The sequence below is a fragment of the Nanorana parkeri genome, unplaced genomic scaffold (assembly GCF_000935625.1).
Source record: "Nanorana parkeri isolate BGI_ZX_2015 unplaced genomic scaffold, ASM93562v1 scaffold2371, whole genome shotgun sequence".
Lineage (NCBI taxonomy): Eukaryota > Metazoa > Chordata > Amphibia > Anura > Dicroglossidae > Nanorana > Nanorana parkeri.
In genome coordinates, this window is record NW_017308639.1 from 40,095 (window position 1) to 57,900 (window position 17,806).

Sequence of the window (17,806 nt, forward strand, 5' to 3'; positions counted from 1 at the left end):
CTCGCTCCCATATCAGTTATCGGTGGGTCATGGCGGAAGGTTTACGATAAACACAAAGCTTAATTACACTCACCCTGGAAGCGATCAGACAGCAAGACAGCGTACAGCCACCCAAATGGCGTTCAGTGTAAAGTTGTCAGTCGGCTATAGCCACCAGGGGGCGTGTTGCTGCTGACAGATGACATGTGTCAGTGGCAGTGAAAGGGTTAAAGAGACCATTAATTTCAGGGTAAATCTTCCCATAAGACGATATGTGCATGGAGGGTGTTTGGGGCACATCATTTGTCTGAACAGAATTGTAATTCTTTTGGAAGCTACAGCAGTTGATATGCAGAGGTGTCAGAGCGGTCATACACGGTCACATGGAGTTTAGTGCGTCGTCACATAGATCATTTCTGTCCAATCCATGTGTAACGTACGTATTGTGCTTCCTTTCAGCCCGGGCGCAGTTTGACTGGCGGGACGCTCTCTGTCTTGACTCCCAGCTGACAGAAGAAGAGATCATGATCAGAGACAGCTTCCGAGATTACTGCCAGGAGAAGCTGATGCCCAGAATCCTCATGGCTAATCGTCAGGAAAGTGCGTCTCATCCTACGTACCCCAATGTTTATTTCTTATCTTATTTACTTCAATCCTAAGCAGACATTTTGTATCATCAGCCAAAGCAATCCAGAGGATGCCGAATATATATATATAACCCTGTGGTGCCCTGCAAAGGAAATTAGGGCTGGCATGGTTGCTGCGTGGCTCCACCCCCATCCCTTTTTATCACATCTACCTTTCTATGGGTCAGCACTCTGTCTAGGAATGCACTGATACCAGTTTTTCGGTATCGAGTATGAGAACCGATCTTTTTCCCGGTACTCACCGATACCGAATACCGATACAGGAAGTCCCATTCAGAAAGCCGGGGCAGTGTGTCATTACACGCCCCCCGGCTTCCTGATTAGCAGTGAAGCTGTCTCTATGCTCCCTTGTCACCAGGTGACGAGGGAGCATGAAGCCGGCTTTCTGTCCAATCAGAAAGCCGGGGGAACGTCTAATGACACGCTGCCGGCTTCCTGATTGGTCGGGAAGCCGGCTTCATGCTCCCTCATCACAAGTGACGAGAGAGCATGGAGCCGGCTTCCCAGCCAATCAAGAAGCCGGGCAGCGTGTAATGACTTGCTGCCCGGCTTGCTGATACCGGAAGCTCAAGTATCGGGCTAGGCATCGGGGTACTCGCCCAAATACTCGGCATTGGCACCAAAACTAGTATCGGTGCATTCCTAACTCTCAGCTATCACATTGCTTTTCGATAGAAAGGGACAAGTGACAGAAAAGGGGCGGATCTACTCCCTTGCTTGACCAACTCTGAACAAGCTTGTGCAAATTAAAGAACAGTAAGAAAGAAAGAGCAGTTCACTGAAGCCTATGAGGAGTCGCAAGACTCTCTGCAGCCCAAATAACCTGCAGCCAGCTCCTATAGACCCGTTTAGTGGACTGTACAGTCCGGTGGTAGCTCTGAATGTAAAAGTTGAAAGCTGTCAGTGGTTTTAGTTCTTACAATAATGAACATGTGACAGGTCTAGGACGGGGAGAATTCGATATACAGCCCTGACTTCCATTGAGGAAATAGGAAGACGTTGTCTTTAATCTGCTTTTTCTTCTTGTATCCAGCATTTGACCGGAAGATCATATCCGAGCTGGGAGAGCTGGGTGTCCTGGGGTCCACAATCAAAGGTGAGCACATTTCTAATGGAATTAAAGGGAACGGAGAATGGTTTAGGGTCACTTTTAGCTTTTTGTTTCACTTTGTCATTTTTTTATATATATATATTTTAATTTACTATATGTATATATATCACAGGAGGCTGAGCGAGCGGTGTAGAGAGGAAAGCCCAGCCTCCTGTGACAGCGCTGTCTCCGCCCCCACACCGCTCTGCCGGACTGTTATAGGGGACGCCGGCCGCTCACAGCGCTCTCCACCGCAGCGCTCGGCCGACTGTCACACTTTCTCTTCTCCCCGCTGGAACAGTGCCCAGCGGGGAGAAAAGAAACCAGGGATGCGCCGATGTATCGGCCGAAACATGGCTCTTTCGGCATTATGCCAAAAGTGCCATTTTCGGCCGATATGTTTCGGCGGCCGATATATCGGCGCATCCCTAATACTAAATTATCCTTTTTTTTTTAATGCATTCTACAAAAACTGTGAAACATTCGCCAGTACTTTTGGAATGTCTGCAGAAACATTCTGTAGCGTTCGCAGAGCCGTTTTCCCGGACTTCCAGTTAGGGGATCACATGCCCGGTGCCCTTCACATGCACAGTGCACTACTCGTAGCGCAGTCTCAAGCTGCTGAGAATCATTTACTTGGAGGAGAAGGGGAGAGGAAGGGCTTGGGGCCGGGACTGTCTGAATGTTTTCTAGAGAATCCTCTGTATTTGCAGCCAGGAGCATGCGTGCAAAGGTGGCTGCATGAAATGTAACTGGAAATGCGGCATCATCCCTGCTCAAAGTTTCAATCAGACAAAGGGAGCCATGAGGCAAGCTACTTTGCTTCCTGTGTGTTGTAAAGCAATCGCCGCTCCAAGCTCGCTCCTGTGATGGACTACAATCTCAGTACACATTAGTAAACTAAACATGAGATTGTAGTCCATCACAGGAGCGAGCTTGGAGCGGTGACTACTTTACAACACACACAGGAAACATGGGGAACAAAAGTAGCCCCCCTCCAGAAGGGACAGTGTCAGCACCAATTCAGAGATGATTGGAGGATCTACAGCCGAGTCATACACAAATAAGATACATTGTTATTGATAGGTAAGGTATTTGGATGTATTTTAAGATTTAACTCCTTAGTGTCACTTTAATCATAGAGCTACAACAAGCTTCAGTTGATACAGGAGGGCCACGTTTCCTTGTAGATACAATGAGGGGAATTTATCAAAACTGGATCAGCTGTGCACGGCAACCAATATCAGCTTCTCTCTTTCATTTTCAAATCTTAACTGAACAGACTGAAGAGTGAAGCTGAAGGCTAGTTGTGAGCTGGTGTGTTCACCATGCTAGCAGATCCAAGTGGACTGACCTGCAGCAGAACCTAATATATGTTCTTTGAAAGGTTACTCCAGTTCACCCTGTCAGTGGGCAGAGCCACCCTAAAACAGGACCCGGGAAAGGGGTCATTTAGAGACAGGGCATTGGAAGTAAACTAAGCCAGAGGAAGAAAAACTGATATGCAAAAATGGTAAGTGCTGGTTTGATAACACTTTAAGGCTTTCCAGAGCGCTATGAGTTAAAGAGACAGGGCAGCTGTAGCAGCTTGCCTCATGGCCCCCTTTGTCTCATTGAAACTTTTTAGCAGGGATGAGTCGCTGTGACAAGTGTGTGTGTGTTTTGTAAGTCCTAACCATAATAAAGAGAAGGGTTACCCAGGTGAACAGAAGTGTTGTTTCTGCTTTTGTTTCGCCGGAAGCTGTTTTAGGCTTTTAGGCTGTGTTGTTATGTGTTGTTATGTGTAGTTGTTAACAGACTTATTTTAAAAAAAGATGATCAGAACAAAGTAAATTTTCCTTAGAGGATGTGACAGATTTGTGATGTTTCTTGTATTTCACCCCCTGCTCTCCAGGTTACGGCTGTGCCGGGACTTCCTACGTGGCATATGGGCTGTTGGCGAGGGAGGTGGAGAGGGTGGACAGCAGCTATCGCTCCGTGATGAGTGTTCAGTCCTCGTTGGTTATGCATCCCATCGCCGCCTATGGGTCAGAGGAACAGAAACAGAAATTTCTGCCAAGATTGGGTAAGGGTGGATGTGACTGCATATCTCTTTCTGGGACGTCAAATGGGCTTTAATTGGCTTGTGTGTGTGTGTGTCTACATGGCAGCTAGAGGTGCTTGTTGTAAAATGAACAGACACCTCAAATCTTAACTATTCTGTTCATCTTTCAAAAAAACGATTGAACAGATCAATGTGGCCGTCTTCCAACCATTTATATATATTGGATGGTTTGGGGTTGATCACTTGCATTGTTTTTGCAACGAAAAGCTTCAAAACAGTTGCTGTGTGTGGCCAGAATTGCGATTCTTGAGTATGTGTTCTTTCCATGCCAGTCAGAACAAATACTGCAAAATGAAAGCTCACAGCTGCCTGTTCTTCCTTTACGTGTTTATCTTTGAATGGAGTGTTCCTTAACCTCTTGCCGTCCGCCCGTAGTAAAAAAACGGACGGACGGCACTGCTGCATCTGCGGGTCTCACCGTGTGTTCTGCTATAGTCAGTATGTATAGGATTCGGAGTCACTGTTTCTGTATTAACAATTCATCTTTTTTTTTTAATGCAGCGAGGGGAGAGTTGCTGGGCTGCTTCGGCCTCACAGAACCGAATCACGGCAGTGACCCGGCTGGAATGGAGACCAGAGCGAGATACAACCCGACCAGCAAAACCTACACACTTAACGGATCCAAAACCTGGTACCGTCACCACCCTAGTCTTACCTGACCTACATCGCATTTCCCTCAGCAGCACCAATCTGATTGCATCATCTCCCTTTCAGATTCCGGATAGATCATTCATATGTGAATGAAAGTTTGGAATCTGATATAGATGTCAGGGCAAAAAAAACACATTCCACAAAACATGCAAATTTCCCAATTTTATAATGCTGCATGTACAGGAGAAATACTTGTTTATCTGCCAGAAATCCAGCGAGCGACTACCTTTCTGTGCATTCTGCCTCTGCACTACTGATGTCTCAGCCAGTCCGGCCTGTGTGCTCTCAGGACTCCCTCTTATGTTAGGAAGATGAGGGGGTGGTGGTGTTCTGTAGCAGTGGGGTCACAAGGTGGGAGCGGTCTGCACCCGGTGCCTCCATCAGGGGGGGGTTACAACATAATTGCCTGGCAGTCATTTTGGTGTCACCCTCTCTGAAAAGTTTGGCATTCAGTCATAGACCAAGAGCCCGACAGCTGCACGGGACCCGGCGGGATACCTTATCCCACCGGATGAACGTCTCCTCCTCTCCTTGCTGGCATCCATCACCAAGATGGCCGCTGGCAGTTAAGTGCGCGTGACGTCATTACGCACGTATTGAGGTCACGTACGTGCATAATGACGTGTCACTGGGTGACACCCGGCATAGTGACACCTCTGTTTTGCAGTCCATTCGAACTGGGCAGGGATTACAACACTGCTTAGGATTTCAGTACACCAGAGGCAGTGTGTTGTCCGTTCAAACAAGGGTTCTGAAGGTCACTGGATGTTTCTGCTGAATCGGCTGAAATTGAAGCCATGGGAGGGCTCTGCAAGCACCACCTGCCTCTGGCTCAATTTAATAATTGCCTGAGCCGGGTGCAAAATGATCAGCCGAACACTGACTGAATCCTACCAGATACAGCCACTGTGTGGCAGCCCCACAGCACCCAGGCAGCTGTTCCTGAACACAGTGGAGACTCCACCATCCACGCTGTTAGAGTGGGTGGGAAAAGCGACTGATTCCCTCCAGTTCACCCTGCAGGAGGTTGGCTGAACTTCAGGCCATCTATGCAGGCCTTTACTTGTGGGTAGATGTAAAGGTGATTGTAACATAAATAATAAGCTTTACGTCCTTCTGTAATCTAAGTTGTGTTTAGATTGAGTTTAATATTTCTTTCTTATACTTTCTAGGATCACAAATTCCCCCATTGCAGACCTGTGTGTGGTGTGGGCGGTGTGTGAAGATGGCAGAGTCCGCGGCTTCCTAATAGAGAGAGGAACAAAGGGGCTGTCTACCCCCAAGATTGAGGGGAAGTTTTCCCTGAGAGCTTCTGCTACTGGTATGATTCTGATGGATGATGTAGAGATCCCGGAGGAAAACCTTCTGCCCAAGGTGTCTGGGATGGGGGTAGATCTGGCCCTCGTAGCTGTATATACTTCCCTTCACTCCCCTGTCACTGCATTCCACCGCAGGAGCGAGGAAAGAAAACCCATTGTAAGCTGCAAGTCAGTCCTACTTGGAGCTAACATGGTGCTATGGGCTCTCTCCCCAACATGTGACAGTGCTTTGGCCTAAGCTGCCAATCTCCAGGTATCAGCAATGTCACCTGGAGGAAAAGAAAGTGAGTCCCATGATTTCCCTTATCAGGAAGTGTCCGGTATGTTGCGTCACTTCCCGAAGGTAAGTAGAAGCAACTGTCTGTGGTGGCTCTTAAGCAGGGGTAGGCAATTCCCGGCACTCCGGCCGTGATGAAACTACAATTCCCATTATGCCTGTACCTCTGGGATTCGTGCCTGTGACTGTCAGTCTTGCGATGCATCATGGGAATTGTAGTCTCACAACAGCTGAAGTGCTGAGGTTGCCCATCCCTGCTCTAAAGTAAAGTGGCCAACGTGCATGGGCATCCTCATATATTTGCAAATATTCCAAATGACCCCTTCCATAAACTCTGTAGCACATTTACAATGTATACCCGTGTTTTTGTCGCAGGGACCGTTTGGTTGTCTGAATAACGCCCGATATGGAATAGCTTGGGGTGCTCTGGGTGCTGCAGAGTTCTGTTTCCATACAGCCAGGCAGTACACGCTGGACAGGTATGTATTGTGGATGCATGAGACCCCCTACCAATGCCATGTGTCCCGCTAAGCAGTGATGTGAGTGCTGTGTGGATGAAGGTCTTTCTGTGGTGGAGAGTGCTGCCCTGTAGTGCAGAGTGCTGCCCTGTAGTGCAGAGTGTTGCCCTGCCCTTAATGTGACCATTTTCATCTCAACAAACCTCTATGCTGAGCTGCTTAGACAGGCCAGACTTCCTGGTCAGCTTGTAATGTGATGTTCAGCGATCTTCGGCCTACCTAGCCCCGGCTCTTGTTGTCATTGTGTGTCCGGGGTCTTGCAGGATTTCAGAAGCTGTGAGAAAAAGTGGAATCTATTAGTATTTGCTGTGCATGCCAAGACTGTTCAAATATGGCAGCGCTTATATATAATGCATGGCCCAGGCCGTGGTACTAGCAATGTGTTTCTTGATGGGATCACAATGGGAGGTCTGAATTAACCCGATTTATAAGCCGTCACAAAGTAGGTAACCCAATTTTGTTACCAAAGTCTGATTCTTCGTTCCTCATACAGAATTCAGTTCGATGTTCCGCTTGCCAGGAACCAGCTCATTCAGAAGAAGCTGGCGGATATGCTGACAGAGATCACCATCGGTCTGCAAGCCTGTCTACAGCTGGGGAGAATGAAAGACGAGGACAAGTATGTGCCACTCGCCATTAGAGGAATCCTTTAGTAAAGCTGTATTCTCAGTATTCTCCATGATGTCAATTGCAAGGCCCATGTGATATGACACATAGTCATAGTAGTGATCTTGTCACTGCAAGCAACAGGATGGCTAAATAGAGAAGGCACCTGAATAGCAATAGGTATGACAAAAATTCCGCTGGCATCGTTATTAGGCTTCATTCACACCTACCGAGTAAGTGCGATTTGGAATTCCTGCTGCAGGAACTTGCGATTTCCTCGGTCCAGAGATAGTGATTGATTCCTAAGTGCATGTAATCGTATCACATATGATTACATGAGGTGTGGCAGCGTTATGCGGCCGTTGTCACCCAAGCGTTAACTTGAGCGGGTTATAGCTGACACTTGTAAACAGCAGATTTGGGATTCCTGCTGCAGGAAATCGCACGTTCCCGATGCAGGAATCCCTAATCAGACCTAAAGTATAGGGGTGTGAATGAGGGCTTCTGTGCTGATCTCTGATTTCATTTCACTTTGTTGCTGGAGACTTTTCTTGACTCAGTAAAAAAAAAAAGTAAACTAGAAAAAATGGTTCTAATAAGAAACTTATTTTGCTATATTACCCACCAAACAAGGAGCCAATTTGCATGAACTGCTGGATGGAGGACATCTCGGGTCTGTTGGAGGATGATTAAGAAGAGGATGTATAAGTTCTTCTATCTACGATCATTTCCTCTGGGATGAGTCGATGAAACTTCGATTTCTACATCGTACTCATTACACTTCTATTTGGAATGGGGGAGATGACCTCGGGTCTGTGCTGGAAAGGGGAGATTTCCTATATAAGTCTCAGGGGTTTCCCTTTGCTCAGAAGATTCTGGTCTCAGGTGTCAGATTTTATTTCTAGTCTATTGGACACATCGAATGTGTGTTTTGTCTGATTATACCACTGACACGGCACACAAGACGCTGATCCATGTACTCATTATGTTATGCTAAGAAGTTGATTGCTATGCAGTGGAAGCTTACCTCTTCCACCAGGTTGTATGACTGGACTGTTGTTATCAATAAAGCTGTCCCATCTTACCAATTAACAAATGGGGCAAGGGGCTGCCCTCAAAACTTCTATAAAGTGTGGAATCCCTGGATGGAATTCCCTCTACGTTCTGGTGACCCCGGATACTTGTATGTGGGGCGTTTAGTCAAGCTTGATGAGAGTTTCCCTATTTCCACGGGCACTGGGCACCTCTTAAATGGGTAACTGTTTCGTTATTCACGCGGTCATGCTACGGTACTGCGTGATGTAACTGCAGAACATTGCCACGTTTTTTCTTACCTCTTCTATATGGTTTTTGTTGCTTTTATTTGGTTATTTCACTGTTTGAAAACTTCCTCTGTTTGCGCATTACATGTATCAAGATGTATAATGTGTCACTGATCCTTTGTGGATCCTCACACTGGGTATTGTTGTGTTTGTCACTGTGATGACATTGTCATTTTGCTTCTGTAAAGATTCTTTATCCGTTATAGCAGAGGAAATAAATAGAAAAGGTGAAACCGAATCAGAGAGTAGCACAGTAGCACGCTTCTGGCTCATAAAGGTAATGGCGGGCATCTAGTCCAGTCTATAACAACCAATCAGATCGTTGTGTTCATTTTCTTACCAGCTGGAAAATTATTTGCTGCTATTACCAGCGGGAGCACCCTTTCTTATGTGAGGGCCGTCCTGTCATAGGCTGCCATGAATGATAATACATGTCTGTGTTTAACCCTTGCCGGTGCAGAGCCGCTCCAGAGATGATCTCTCTTCTGAAGAGGAACTCGTGTGGCAAGTCCTTGGATATCGCCCGTCAGGCTCGGGATATGCTCGGCGGGAATGGGATCTCTGACGAGTACCACATAATCAGACACGTCATGAACCTGGAGGCTGTGAACACCTATGAAGGTAGAGTGCAAAGCGGAGAATTACGAGCTCTGAGTTTTAAGCATCTGAACAAATCTAATTCATGACATAAAAATAGAAACAGCCATTGCTGAGCTTTGCTCCTGCACAATGCTAGTCACCTGTCTATAACACTGACCGTCCCGCTTCAGTACTAGGGAGGAAATGACCCAGAACAAGTATTTAGATCAAGACTTGTAACTTTACTGATCTGCGTGCTCAAACCATTAGATTAACAGCCAGCAACCAGCATCTTCAGAAGGAGGTCAGCAATGAGGAGCCTGGTATTCCTCTCATGGTAGGCTTACTTTAGGATAAGTAGAACTGAGAGAGATCACATAAAATGGAAAGGTGAACTAACACACATCACCCTGCTCACCCCTGTCCCAAAATTGCTGCCTCCCTCCCCCCCCCCGGGATCCCTGCTGCACTTATCTGCAATAATGACCATCACCCTCCACCCTTGCCAGCCTGTATAATGGTTCCCAACACTTGAAGACTTCATTACACAACCCTGGAGACTTATAGCAAAATAAAGCGCATTGGCTTAGTGGTTCGCACTTCTGCCTTGCAGCACTGGGGGTCCCCGGTTTGTATCCTGGTCAGGACACTATCTGCAAGGAGTTTGCATGTTCTCCCTGTGCTTGCATGGGTTTCCTCCGGGCACTCCGGTTTCCTCCCACACTTATAGGTTAATTGGCCCTGTATGCATGTGAGATAGGGACCTTAGACTGCAAGAACCTCGAGGGCAGGGACTGATGTGAATCTGTAGTATGTAAAGCGCTGCGTAAAACTATAAGCACTATATTAATACCAATAATAAATAAATGGGGAGTGGTTATTGGTTAGTACGTCCACTTGATGGCACTGACCAATGAGAGTCTTCCGAGCTTTCTCATTGATCGGCGTGGTCAAGTTTTTAGGTGTTGTGACCATTATATGGGCTGGCGTGGGCCATAGGAAAGTGATAGTCATCACTGCAGATACGTGCATGGACCTGGGGGGTGGGAAGGAGGGCAGTGATTAGGGGACGGGGGTGAGGAGGGTGATGTGTGTTAATTCACCTTTTCATTTTTTGTGAAAGGGTGAATTACCCGTTAAGCAGATGCGTGGTGTGCTGTCACATTTCAGTTAAAGTGACACTAAGCTCAGGAAATAAATCTTATAAATGCATTCAAGCACCTTAACTATTATCAAAATGTCTCTTATTTGGTGTATCACTCGGCTGTAGATCCTCCAATCCTCTCTGAATTGGTGCTGACACTGTCCTTCCTTCTGGAGGGTGGCTACTTTTGTTCCCCATGGTCCCTGTGTGTTGTAAAGTAGTCACCACTCCAAGCTCACTCCTGTGATGGACTACAATCCCAATACAAAGGAGTAAACTAAACATGAGATTGTAGTCCATCACAGGAGTGATCTTGGAGCGGTGACTACTTTACAACACACACAGGGACCATGGGGAACACAAATAGTCCCCCTCCAGAAGGAAGGACAGTGTCAGCACCAATTCAGAGATGATTGGAGGATCTACAGCCGAGTCATACACCAAATAAGAGACATTTTTGTAAAATTGAACATATTTGAATCTGGATATATGTTCCTAATGTATACATTGTTTCTCCTTCTAGGCACCCATGATGTCCACGCCTTGATCCTGGGACGAGCTATAACGGGATTGCAGGCTTTTACTGTTAACAAATAACGAATCCTGAACAATCAGACTGATGTATAAAAAGTCGGTGAATGTATTACTAAGCTGCCGGCCAGAACTCTGCTCATTGGTTGATAAATCTGCAGACATTCAAAGCACAGCAAGATCTCCAATGGACTAAGTCACACTACATGTTTGGAAACGCGGTTTATATCTCGGTACTTGGTTAGTGACATGCGGACACAATTGGTATCTCTTACTTTTTTGTTGATTTCGGTTGTCACTCAACTAGACCCTACAACTGTCTATAAAAAAAAGATAGAATGAGTTTTATTCCTTTGTGTTTAATATTTCACATCAAAAATAAATAACAGCTTTGTAAAATGACATCACAAAGGTTTTTCCGCCTACCTGTACTCTTTCAAAGTGATCACTCCACGCAGATAAGTATGTGTTATGTTTGTGTTTCTTTTAGCTTTTGCAAAGCAAGACATACGGCTTTGATTTTTGTCCTTCCATTGATCTCTTACAGCTTGCTGCTATCCTTATTTTCTGGAAGGATGTGAGGGAAAGCTGCCCACTGAAGTGCTTCTCAACCTTTATTCCGTTGCAGTGTCCTTTACAATTATGCAAAATCTTGAAGCACTCCGGTCCAAAATGTCAAAAAAAGCAATGTGTGCATTTTGTCACATTGCAATGTTTTGGGGCCACTCGGGGTCCCTTTCTCAGGCATGACCTCATGTGACAAGATGTGCGTGCATCAATAAAATTATCACTTTCTGAATATTGGACCACGGTGTGCTGGTGATATATTTTACTACTTGAATCTGAAGCGGTTCCATCCGCAGTCACTACAACACCCAACGCAAAGGACATACCAGTAAGGAGTGCCGTAGGATTTTCCTGTATCCTGTCACAACTAGGTCACTTGTAAGCAGAGCATAGAAAGAGTAGCTATACTTACCAACAATGGAAAGGCAATGCCGCTGTGCGAACATTTCGTAGCCAGGGAACACCCCATTGTACCACAGTACCCTGGTTGAGAAAGGCTCGTCTAGTGTGTCCTCAGGTTCTGAGCTTCCCCTTCTGGAGCTCTCAGAGCGGGACCCTTCTACATATAGTCATGTGACACGAGGCTGTCTGAGGCAGTGGAATGCAAACTCCGACCCTCTAGCTGTGGTGCAACTACAACCCACATAGCAAGCAATTGAGCTGCATGTTTGAAAATGTCTTGCTAAACTATTGCAGACTTGCCAAGCTTCACAATTTTGTTCACAATTACAGCAAGTCTGCATTGCAAGTCTCCAGATCAACGGGCTCTGCAAAAGTGCTGTAACACTCGCAGAGCTCTTGCTGTAGACTTGCCAAGCAAAATCTGCTACAAATTCAAAAAGTGTCACCTAGAACTTGTGCTGCAAGTGTTCTGCAAGTCTACAACGTGCCAGGAATGTGTGCAGTAAGTTAACAAGAATTACAATGTAACCCTGGCACAAGTTTGTAGCACGTTATCCTTGCTATCTGGGAAGTGTCATGAGGCATTGCAAGACTGACAGTCACAGGCATGACACCCAGAGGCAGATGCATGATGGGAGCCTTCCCTACTCTTTCCAAAGCAATTTTTTTTTTTAAAAATGAGTTCCATTCTAAGTCGTTTGTCTTTCAGTAATAGATTTTCAGAGCCAGAGTGCACACACACACACACACATACATACATCACTGTCTGCAATTAGGCTGCTCTACCTGAATGAACTGGAGAAGCTACGACCACATCCAAAAATGACAGTATGCAACCAGACTGGATTGTAAATGAAAAAGCAACTCATTCATTGCATCGTGCTTGTGCCGCTCACAGGATGTTGTCACTAAGTGCTGAGCCGAGTGGCTAGGAGCCCTGGCCTTCCACCAGATCTCCAGCTGCCATGCCAATTCACTCAACAACTGGTGTGCTTCACTAGCTGTGAAAGGATCACGTTGTGTAAATATAAAACCTTTTAGATTTGAGATTCAAAAGAAAACTTCCTAGTTTTGACACTTTGCCTTTATTTAACTCTAGTGCTGATATAGCTCCTACGTATTGTATTTTATGTTACCTAGTCAGAGATTATTGTAATGACATTAAACATTACAGGAAGGACGCCGAATTGTTTATACAGCAAAACATGAAGAACATTTTTGGTTTAAATGAAACAAATCAAACAGCAGAGTAAGGAAGTAATGATCAACCAATCAGCAATCTTCTTCTCTTGCTCTGCCAGCTCTGGGCGAATGGAAAATGTTGTCTGATCAGATACTTTGGATTGTTGTAGCGTACTTCTATCATTCTTTGCATTGTGTTGGATGATGAAGGGGCTGTGCCTGGTTTGCACATCAATTTACATTGAGTATGACATTTCTCATTGTCTGTTAATGAGTCTTCAGTGGGTGACCTGAGCAGAGCCAAGAGCAAGGGTGAGCAACTCCTGCCCTCAGCTGTTGTTGAACCACAAGTCCCATGAGGCATTGCAAGACTGATAGTTATAAGCATGACTCCCAGTAGCAGAGGCATGTTGGAGTTAAAGCACAGTTAGAGGTCCCGGACTTGCTCACCCCTGACCTAGAGCAGGGCTGGATTAGGAGCATTATGGGCCTGGTGCTGATGGTTGGTGGGATGGGAAGCAGGAAAGGAGGCCCCCTACGTAGGTGGTCGGGCATATTTGCGAGGCCCCAACGAGAGGTGGCTATTAGAGAGCCGCTGGTGCCCCCTGTCTGATTGTGTTCAGCTCAGCTGGCCAGGATTGCCATCGGGCATACCAAGGCAATCCGGGCTGGCTGGGCCTACTTTTAGCGGTGGTCCTGGAGCTGGTGCTCCAGTAGCCCCTATGTTAATCTGGCCCTGGCCTAGAGTGTAGGTCATATGGGCTCTACTAAAGGTTGCAGGATTATAAATGAATAAAAGTTACGAATGTTGTCTCAGCCATTTTCACAATACAACTGTATAGCAAATAAAGCATAAGTACTCATATTGTACATATAAACGGAGGCATTGTGCATTGTAGTATCACAACTGGAGGGTAGGAGTGAAAAGCCTGGAGTGATGGGGGTAGATGTATGGCCGGGGTACAGGTACACTAGCTAGGGGTAGAAATGATAGAGCTCGGGTTCCCAATTGTTTTTTCATTTGGCTATCGTGCCCTGAGGTTTTGCAATGAGTCTTTCATTGAGCAGAGTCCAATGGAATCTAATTTTAACCTCAGAACCACTGTTATTTTTGGCACTTAAAAATAACAAATAACGAATCTCATTGTCGAAAAATGATTATGACAAACACCATGTAAGCTATAGCTTAGTGATCTGAGCCTATAGACACACATGATGGCACAATGCAAAGAACCTAGGAGTGGTACTATGTGGCATAAAGCAGATCACAGATGGTACCGGAGCCCCAATCTGTTGGACTGGAAAGCCGCTGCCAGTCCTAGGTTTGATTCTGAAATGAGATTCAGCCAGTTCAGCGGTGTCATTTATTTGGTAGCGCTGAGGCGATACAGACGCTTGTTATGTAAGAGACTTTGATAAATGAAAACCATTGTCCTCAGCCGGCTATACTGAGCTGAGCCGGTGCCGCTCGCTGGCTTTGTTGAATCATGTGTGTCGGTGCACAGGGATGCTTCGTGTAACATACCAGACACATACAAAATGTATATCGAAGATTACTGGAAGGTCTATTTATACTAGACATGTGCACTGCCAAAAAATTCGTTTAGTTTCGTTTCGTTTTAAATTCGGATTTGTGTTATTTCGTTTTTCAGGATTCGGGTGTGAAAGTCAATTCGGATTCGGACGAAATTCGGTAGCGTTAGTACGAACGTTCGATTCGTTTTCTGTTCTTATTCGTTTCGTTCGTTTGCAGCAAAAGTGACATTTGAGGGGGAAAAAATATTTTTCTCCTTCTCTAATGTCACTTTGCTCCAATGAACGAAACGAATAAGAAACGAATAAGAACAGAAAACGAAACGAACGTTCGAACTACCGCTACCGAATTTCGGAAATGGAAATTCGGATTCGTTTGCATTCGTTATGTCTGTAATTCGGATACATCCGAATGTCCGAATTTCCGAAAATTCGTCCGAATTTCGATTCGGAACGAAACGAATCGCACATGTCTAATTTATACCATCAGGAGCTGCAGATTACCTTTACTCTACCTGCTGAGGACAGTAAGGAGTGCAGATGAGACTCTTCACAAACAAGTAGCTGTGTACACAAAGAAGAGCAACAAGGAGGCTCCCACTAGTGATATCGCAATCTAGAAATGCCGGTTACCTGGTCGTCATGCTGACACTCCATTAGTCCAAAATAAGCACATAGATAATGATTTCTGACTTTCCTGTTCTGCAAACGTGTTCCAGGTCAGTGACTGAGAAAGTACGGAAGACAGAGGGTCAGTAGAACGCCCCCCCATGCACAAGCTGAATGAGAGAAAATCAATTAATTCCCCCATCCACGGTAACAACATGAATGGAGGAATCTCCACTGCCGGCTATTGTGTGAAGGCAGCCATGGCACTCAATGGCGCTGATGAACACTATCTGAGAGGACGTGAACACTGTTCGGCCGATCATTTTTTTAATCAAACTTTTTCGAGCCGAGGGGTGCATGCCGGGGCGGCCGCCGCTTCAAATATGTCCATTTCAGCAGGAAACAGCTAAAGTTTCTGCCGCCTATAGAGGCCTTAGCAGATTTATAGAAGGAGATCAGCAATGGCAACTTCAATGTTTCTCTCAAGAAAGGTTTATTCCAAGGGAGATTTTAACTCTTTACTGTCAACTGCTTCATATAAAACACACTGAAATCATTCAATAACAACAAGCAATAGCCAAATCTCCAGCCTAGAGCAGTACATTACATCCCTGTACAAGGACCTCGGCACATAGAGAAAGAGTCCCTACTCTGAGTTCATACATACAGCATGCAGACTCACCTCCTACACAGGGGTCCAGTGCTCTGCGGTGTCAAAGGGCTGCGCCAAATTGGCACAACGCAGTCCAGGCGCTGGTAAAGCTTCGTCTGCGTCCTGTGGATCTGCCACCAATTGTTCCCTACCACTGTGACAGTGCGGAGCTCCAGTATGTGTTACACAGAAGCAAATATGTGATAATGTGTAACACCTACTGCCGCAGCTCCTCATTGTCATAGTGGTAGGAAACCGCTCCTGAGAGACGTACAGAGTCTGACATCCCGGAACTCCTGACCATTTTAGTTGCCCGGCTGATGCCGGCTGCAGCACTTTCGGAGCCACTGACTCATTACAACTGTGCAACCAGTGAAGTCAGACTTCCTTATCTGCATACTTGTTCCAGGTCAGGGCCCATTCATACAAATTGCGGTGCATTGCAGAGCGGTTAGCTGCTGGAACGCACAGCAATCGCACACTAAACTCACACCTTCGTTTTGGGGCTGGAGGGGGCGTGGCGGTGCATTGAAGTCAATGGCCCCGCAGCCATGCCACCCCTGCACGCAGTGCGATCGGACGCGTGGCAAAACATTGCCTGTGTACCGGTCCAGTTCGAATGCAAAAAATAGAGCATGTAGCATTTTTTTTGCGCTCGAACTGGACCGGGGGCATGGCTACGGTACCATTGACTTCAATGCACCGCCACACCCCCTCCCGCCCTAGAACGAAGGGGGGGGGGGAGTTTAGTGTGCGATTGCTGTGCGTTCCAGCAGTTACCGCACTGGAACGCACTGCAATTGGTGTGAATGGGCCCTCAGTGACTCAAAAAGCAGTCAGCATTTCATGCAGGAAACTAGCATGTTTCGGGATTAGGTCAGCAATGGCAGCCTCCATATCTCTCTTGTTGCAGGCTTCGTTTAATTGTGCATGACTACGCAGTGATCTACCGGTTTGTCACTGACCACCGGAATGTCCTACAATGCAGCCCATCATAGGCTCCCACTGGTGATTTCATATCTGTACACTGGTGATTCTTGGCAGTGCCGGACTTTAACCTAGCAGAGTGTGTTTGGTCAGCTATGGTGTAGGGCAGGGGAAGGCAACCTCAGGACTACAGCTGTGCTGAAGCTACCAATCCCATCATGCCTCTGTCTCTGGCTGTCAGTCTTGCAATGCCTTATGGGATGTGAGCTGGAGTGCCGAGGTTGCCTACCCCGGCGTAGTGGGACGCTGATCCCACACAGCCCCTGTCAACATTAAATAACAAGGATCAGCAAATTTGCTGCCACCAAAACCTACAATGTAAAACCTTTTAAAGAGAACCTGTCAGGGCAGAAATATGTAGCCTGTCATTGCTGGCCTCCTTCTGAAAATGTAATGCTGATGCTCTGGCTTCAATACGATGACCCAGAACAAAAATGCAAGCGGTTTAACTTTACTCTGATTTTACAGACTGCCTGCTCCTTCTGGGTCAGCGACTGTTGTAGTCAGACGACCAGCATGAGTGTGAGACCACTAGTAAAATCAAGCCGAGGTCACCAAAGACCAAAAGCCTCCATATTTCAGCCAGTGCTTTTCTTTGAGTACACCTAGACATGCAATGTATCTGTACAGGTAAGGTGGTTTCAGATGTTCACTGGCAATCAGGTCATTGCAATGACTTTCCGGGCCAATGTTTGCTTGGGTATGGAATGGTTGGGATGGCACACATGCTCCTTTCAGAGGCAGCTTTGACTTATGTATGTGAAGGTTGGCGCTGGCTTGTATCTCTCATCACGGATGGCCAAATCTGTTGCACATTGAATAATCCTAGTGTGGCTCCATCTACGCGCGTATAGACAGCTTAAATAAGATTACAATCAGCATGGAAGTGGTAGGATTTGTATGGCACAAATGCAAAATATCTGCTGCGGGATATGTTTTTAAGGTGAATCTGTCATGGGGCTGCCACTGCTGAAAAGTGTTAGTTCCCTGGAATCTATAACCTGGAACAAGTATGTATATCAGTTGTGACATCACTAGCTGCATTGCCTGTTCTATGTCATGAGGAGGTCACCAATGGCAGCCCCCCCCCCCCCCCCAACCCCCTCC

The 17,806-nt window shown here is 46.3% G+C and overlaps 1 protein-coding gene across 1 annotated transcript in view; it reads left to right on the forward strand.

The window, feature by feature from the left end:
- The window catches only part of GCDH (glutaryl-CoA dehydrogenase), a 15,517-nt gene extending 4,621 nt beyond the window's left edge, over positions 1-10,896 (forward strand). The window contains exons 3-11 of the mRNA XM_018573413.1: positions 439-579; positions 1,660-1,722; positions 3,611-3,781; positions 4,322-4,451; positions 5,644-5,860; positions 6,443-6,546; positions 7,079-7,204; positions 8,974-9,134; positions 10,760-10,896. Coding sequence (XP_018428915.1) covers positions 439-579; positions 1,660-1,722; positions 3,611-3,781; positions 4,322-4,451; positions 5,644-5,860; positions 6,443-6,546; positions 7,079-7,204; positions 8,974-9,134; positions 10,760-10,833 — 1,187 coding nt within the window. The 3' untranslated portion in view covers positions 10,834-10,896. The remainder of the gene's footprint in view (positions 1-438; positions 580-1,659; positions 1,723-3,610; positions 3,782-4,321; positions 4,452-5,643; positions 5,861-6,442; positions 6,547-7,078; positions 7,205-8,973; positions 9,135-10,759) is intronic.
- Positions 10,897-17,806: the final 6,910 nt, after the last annotated feature.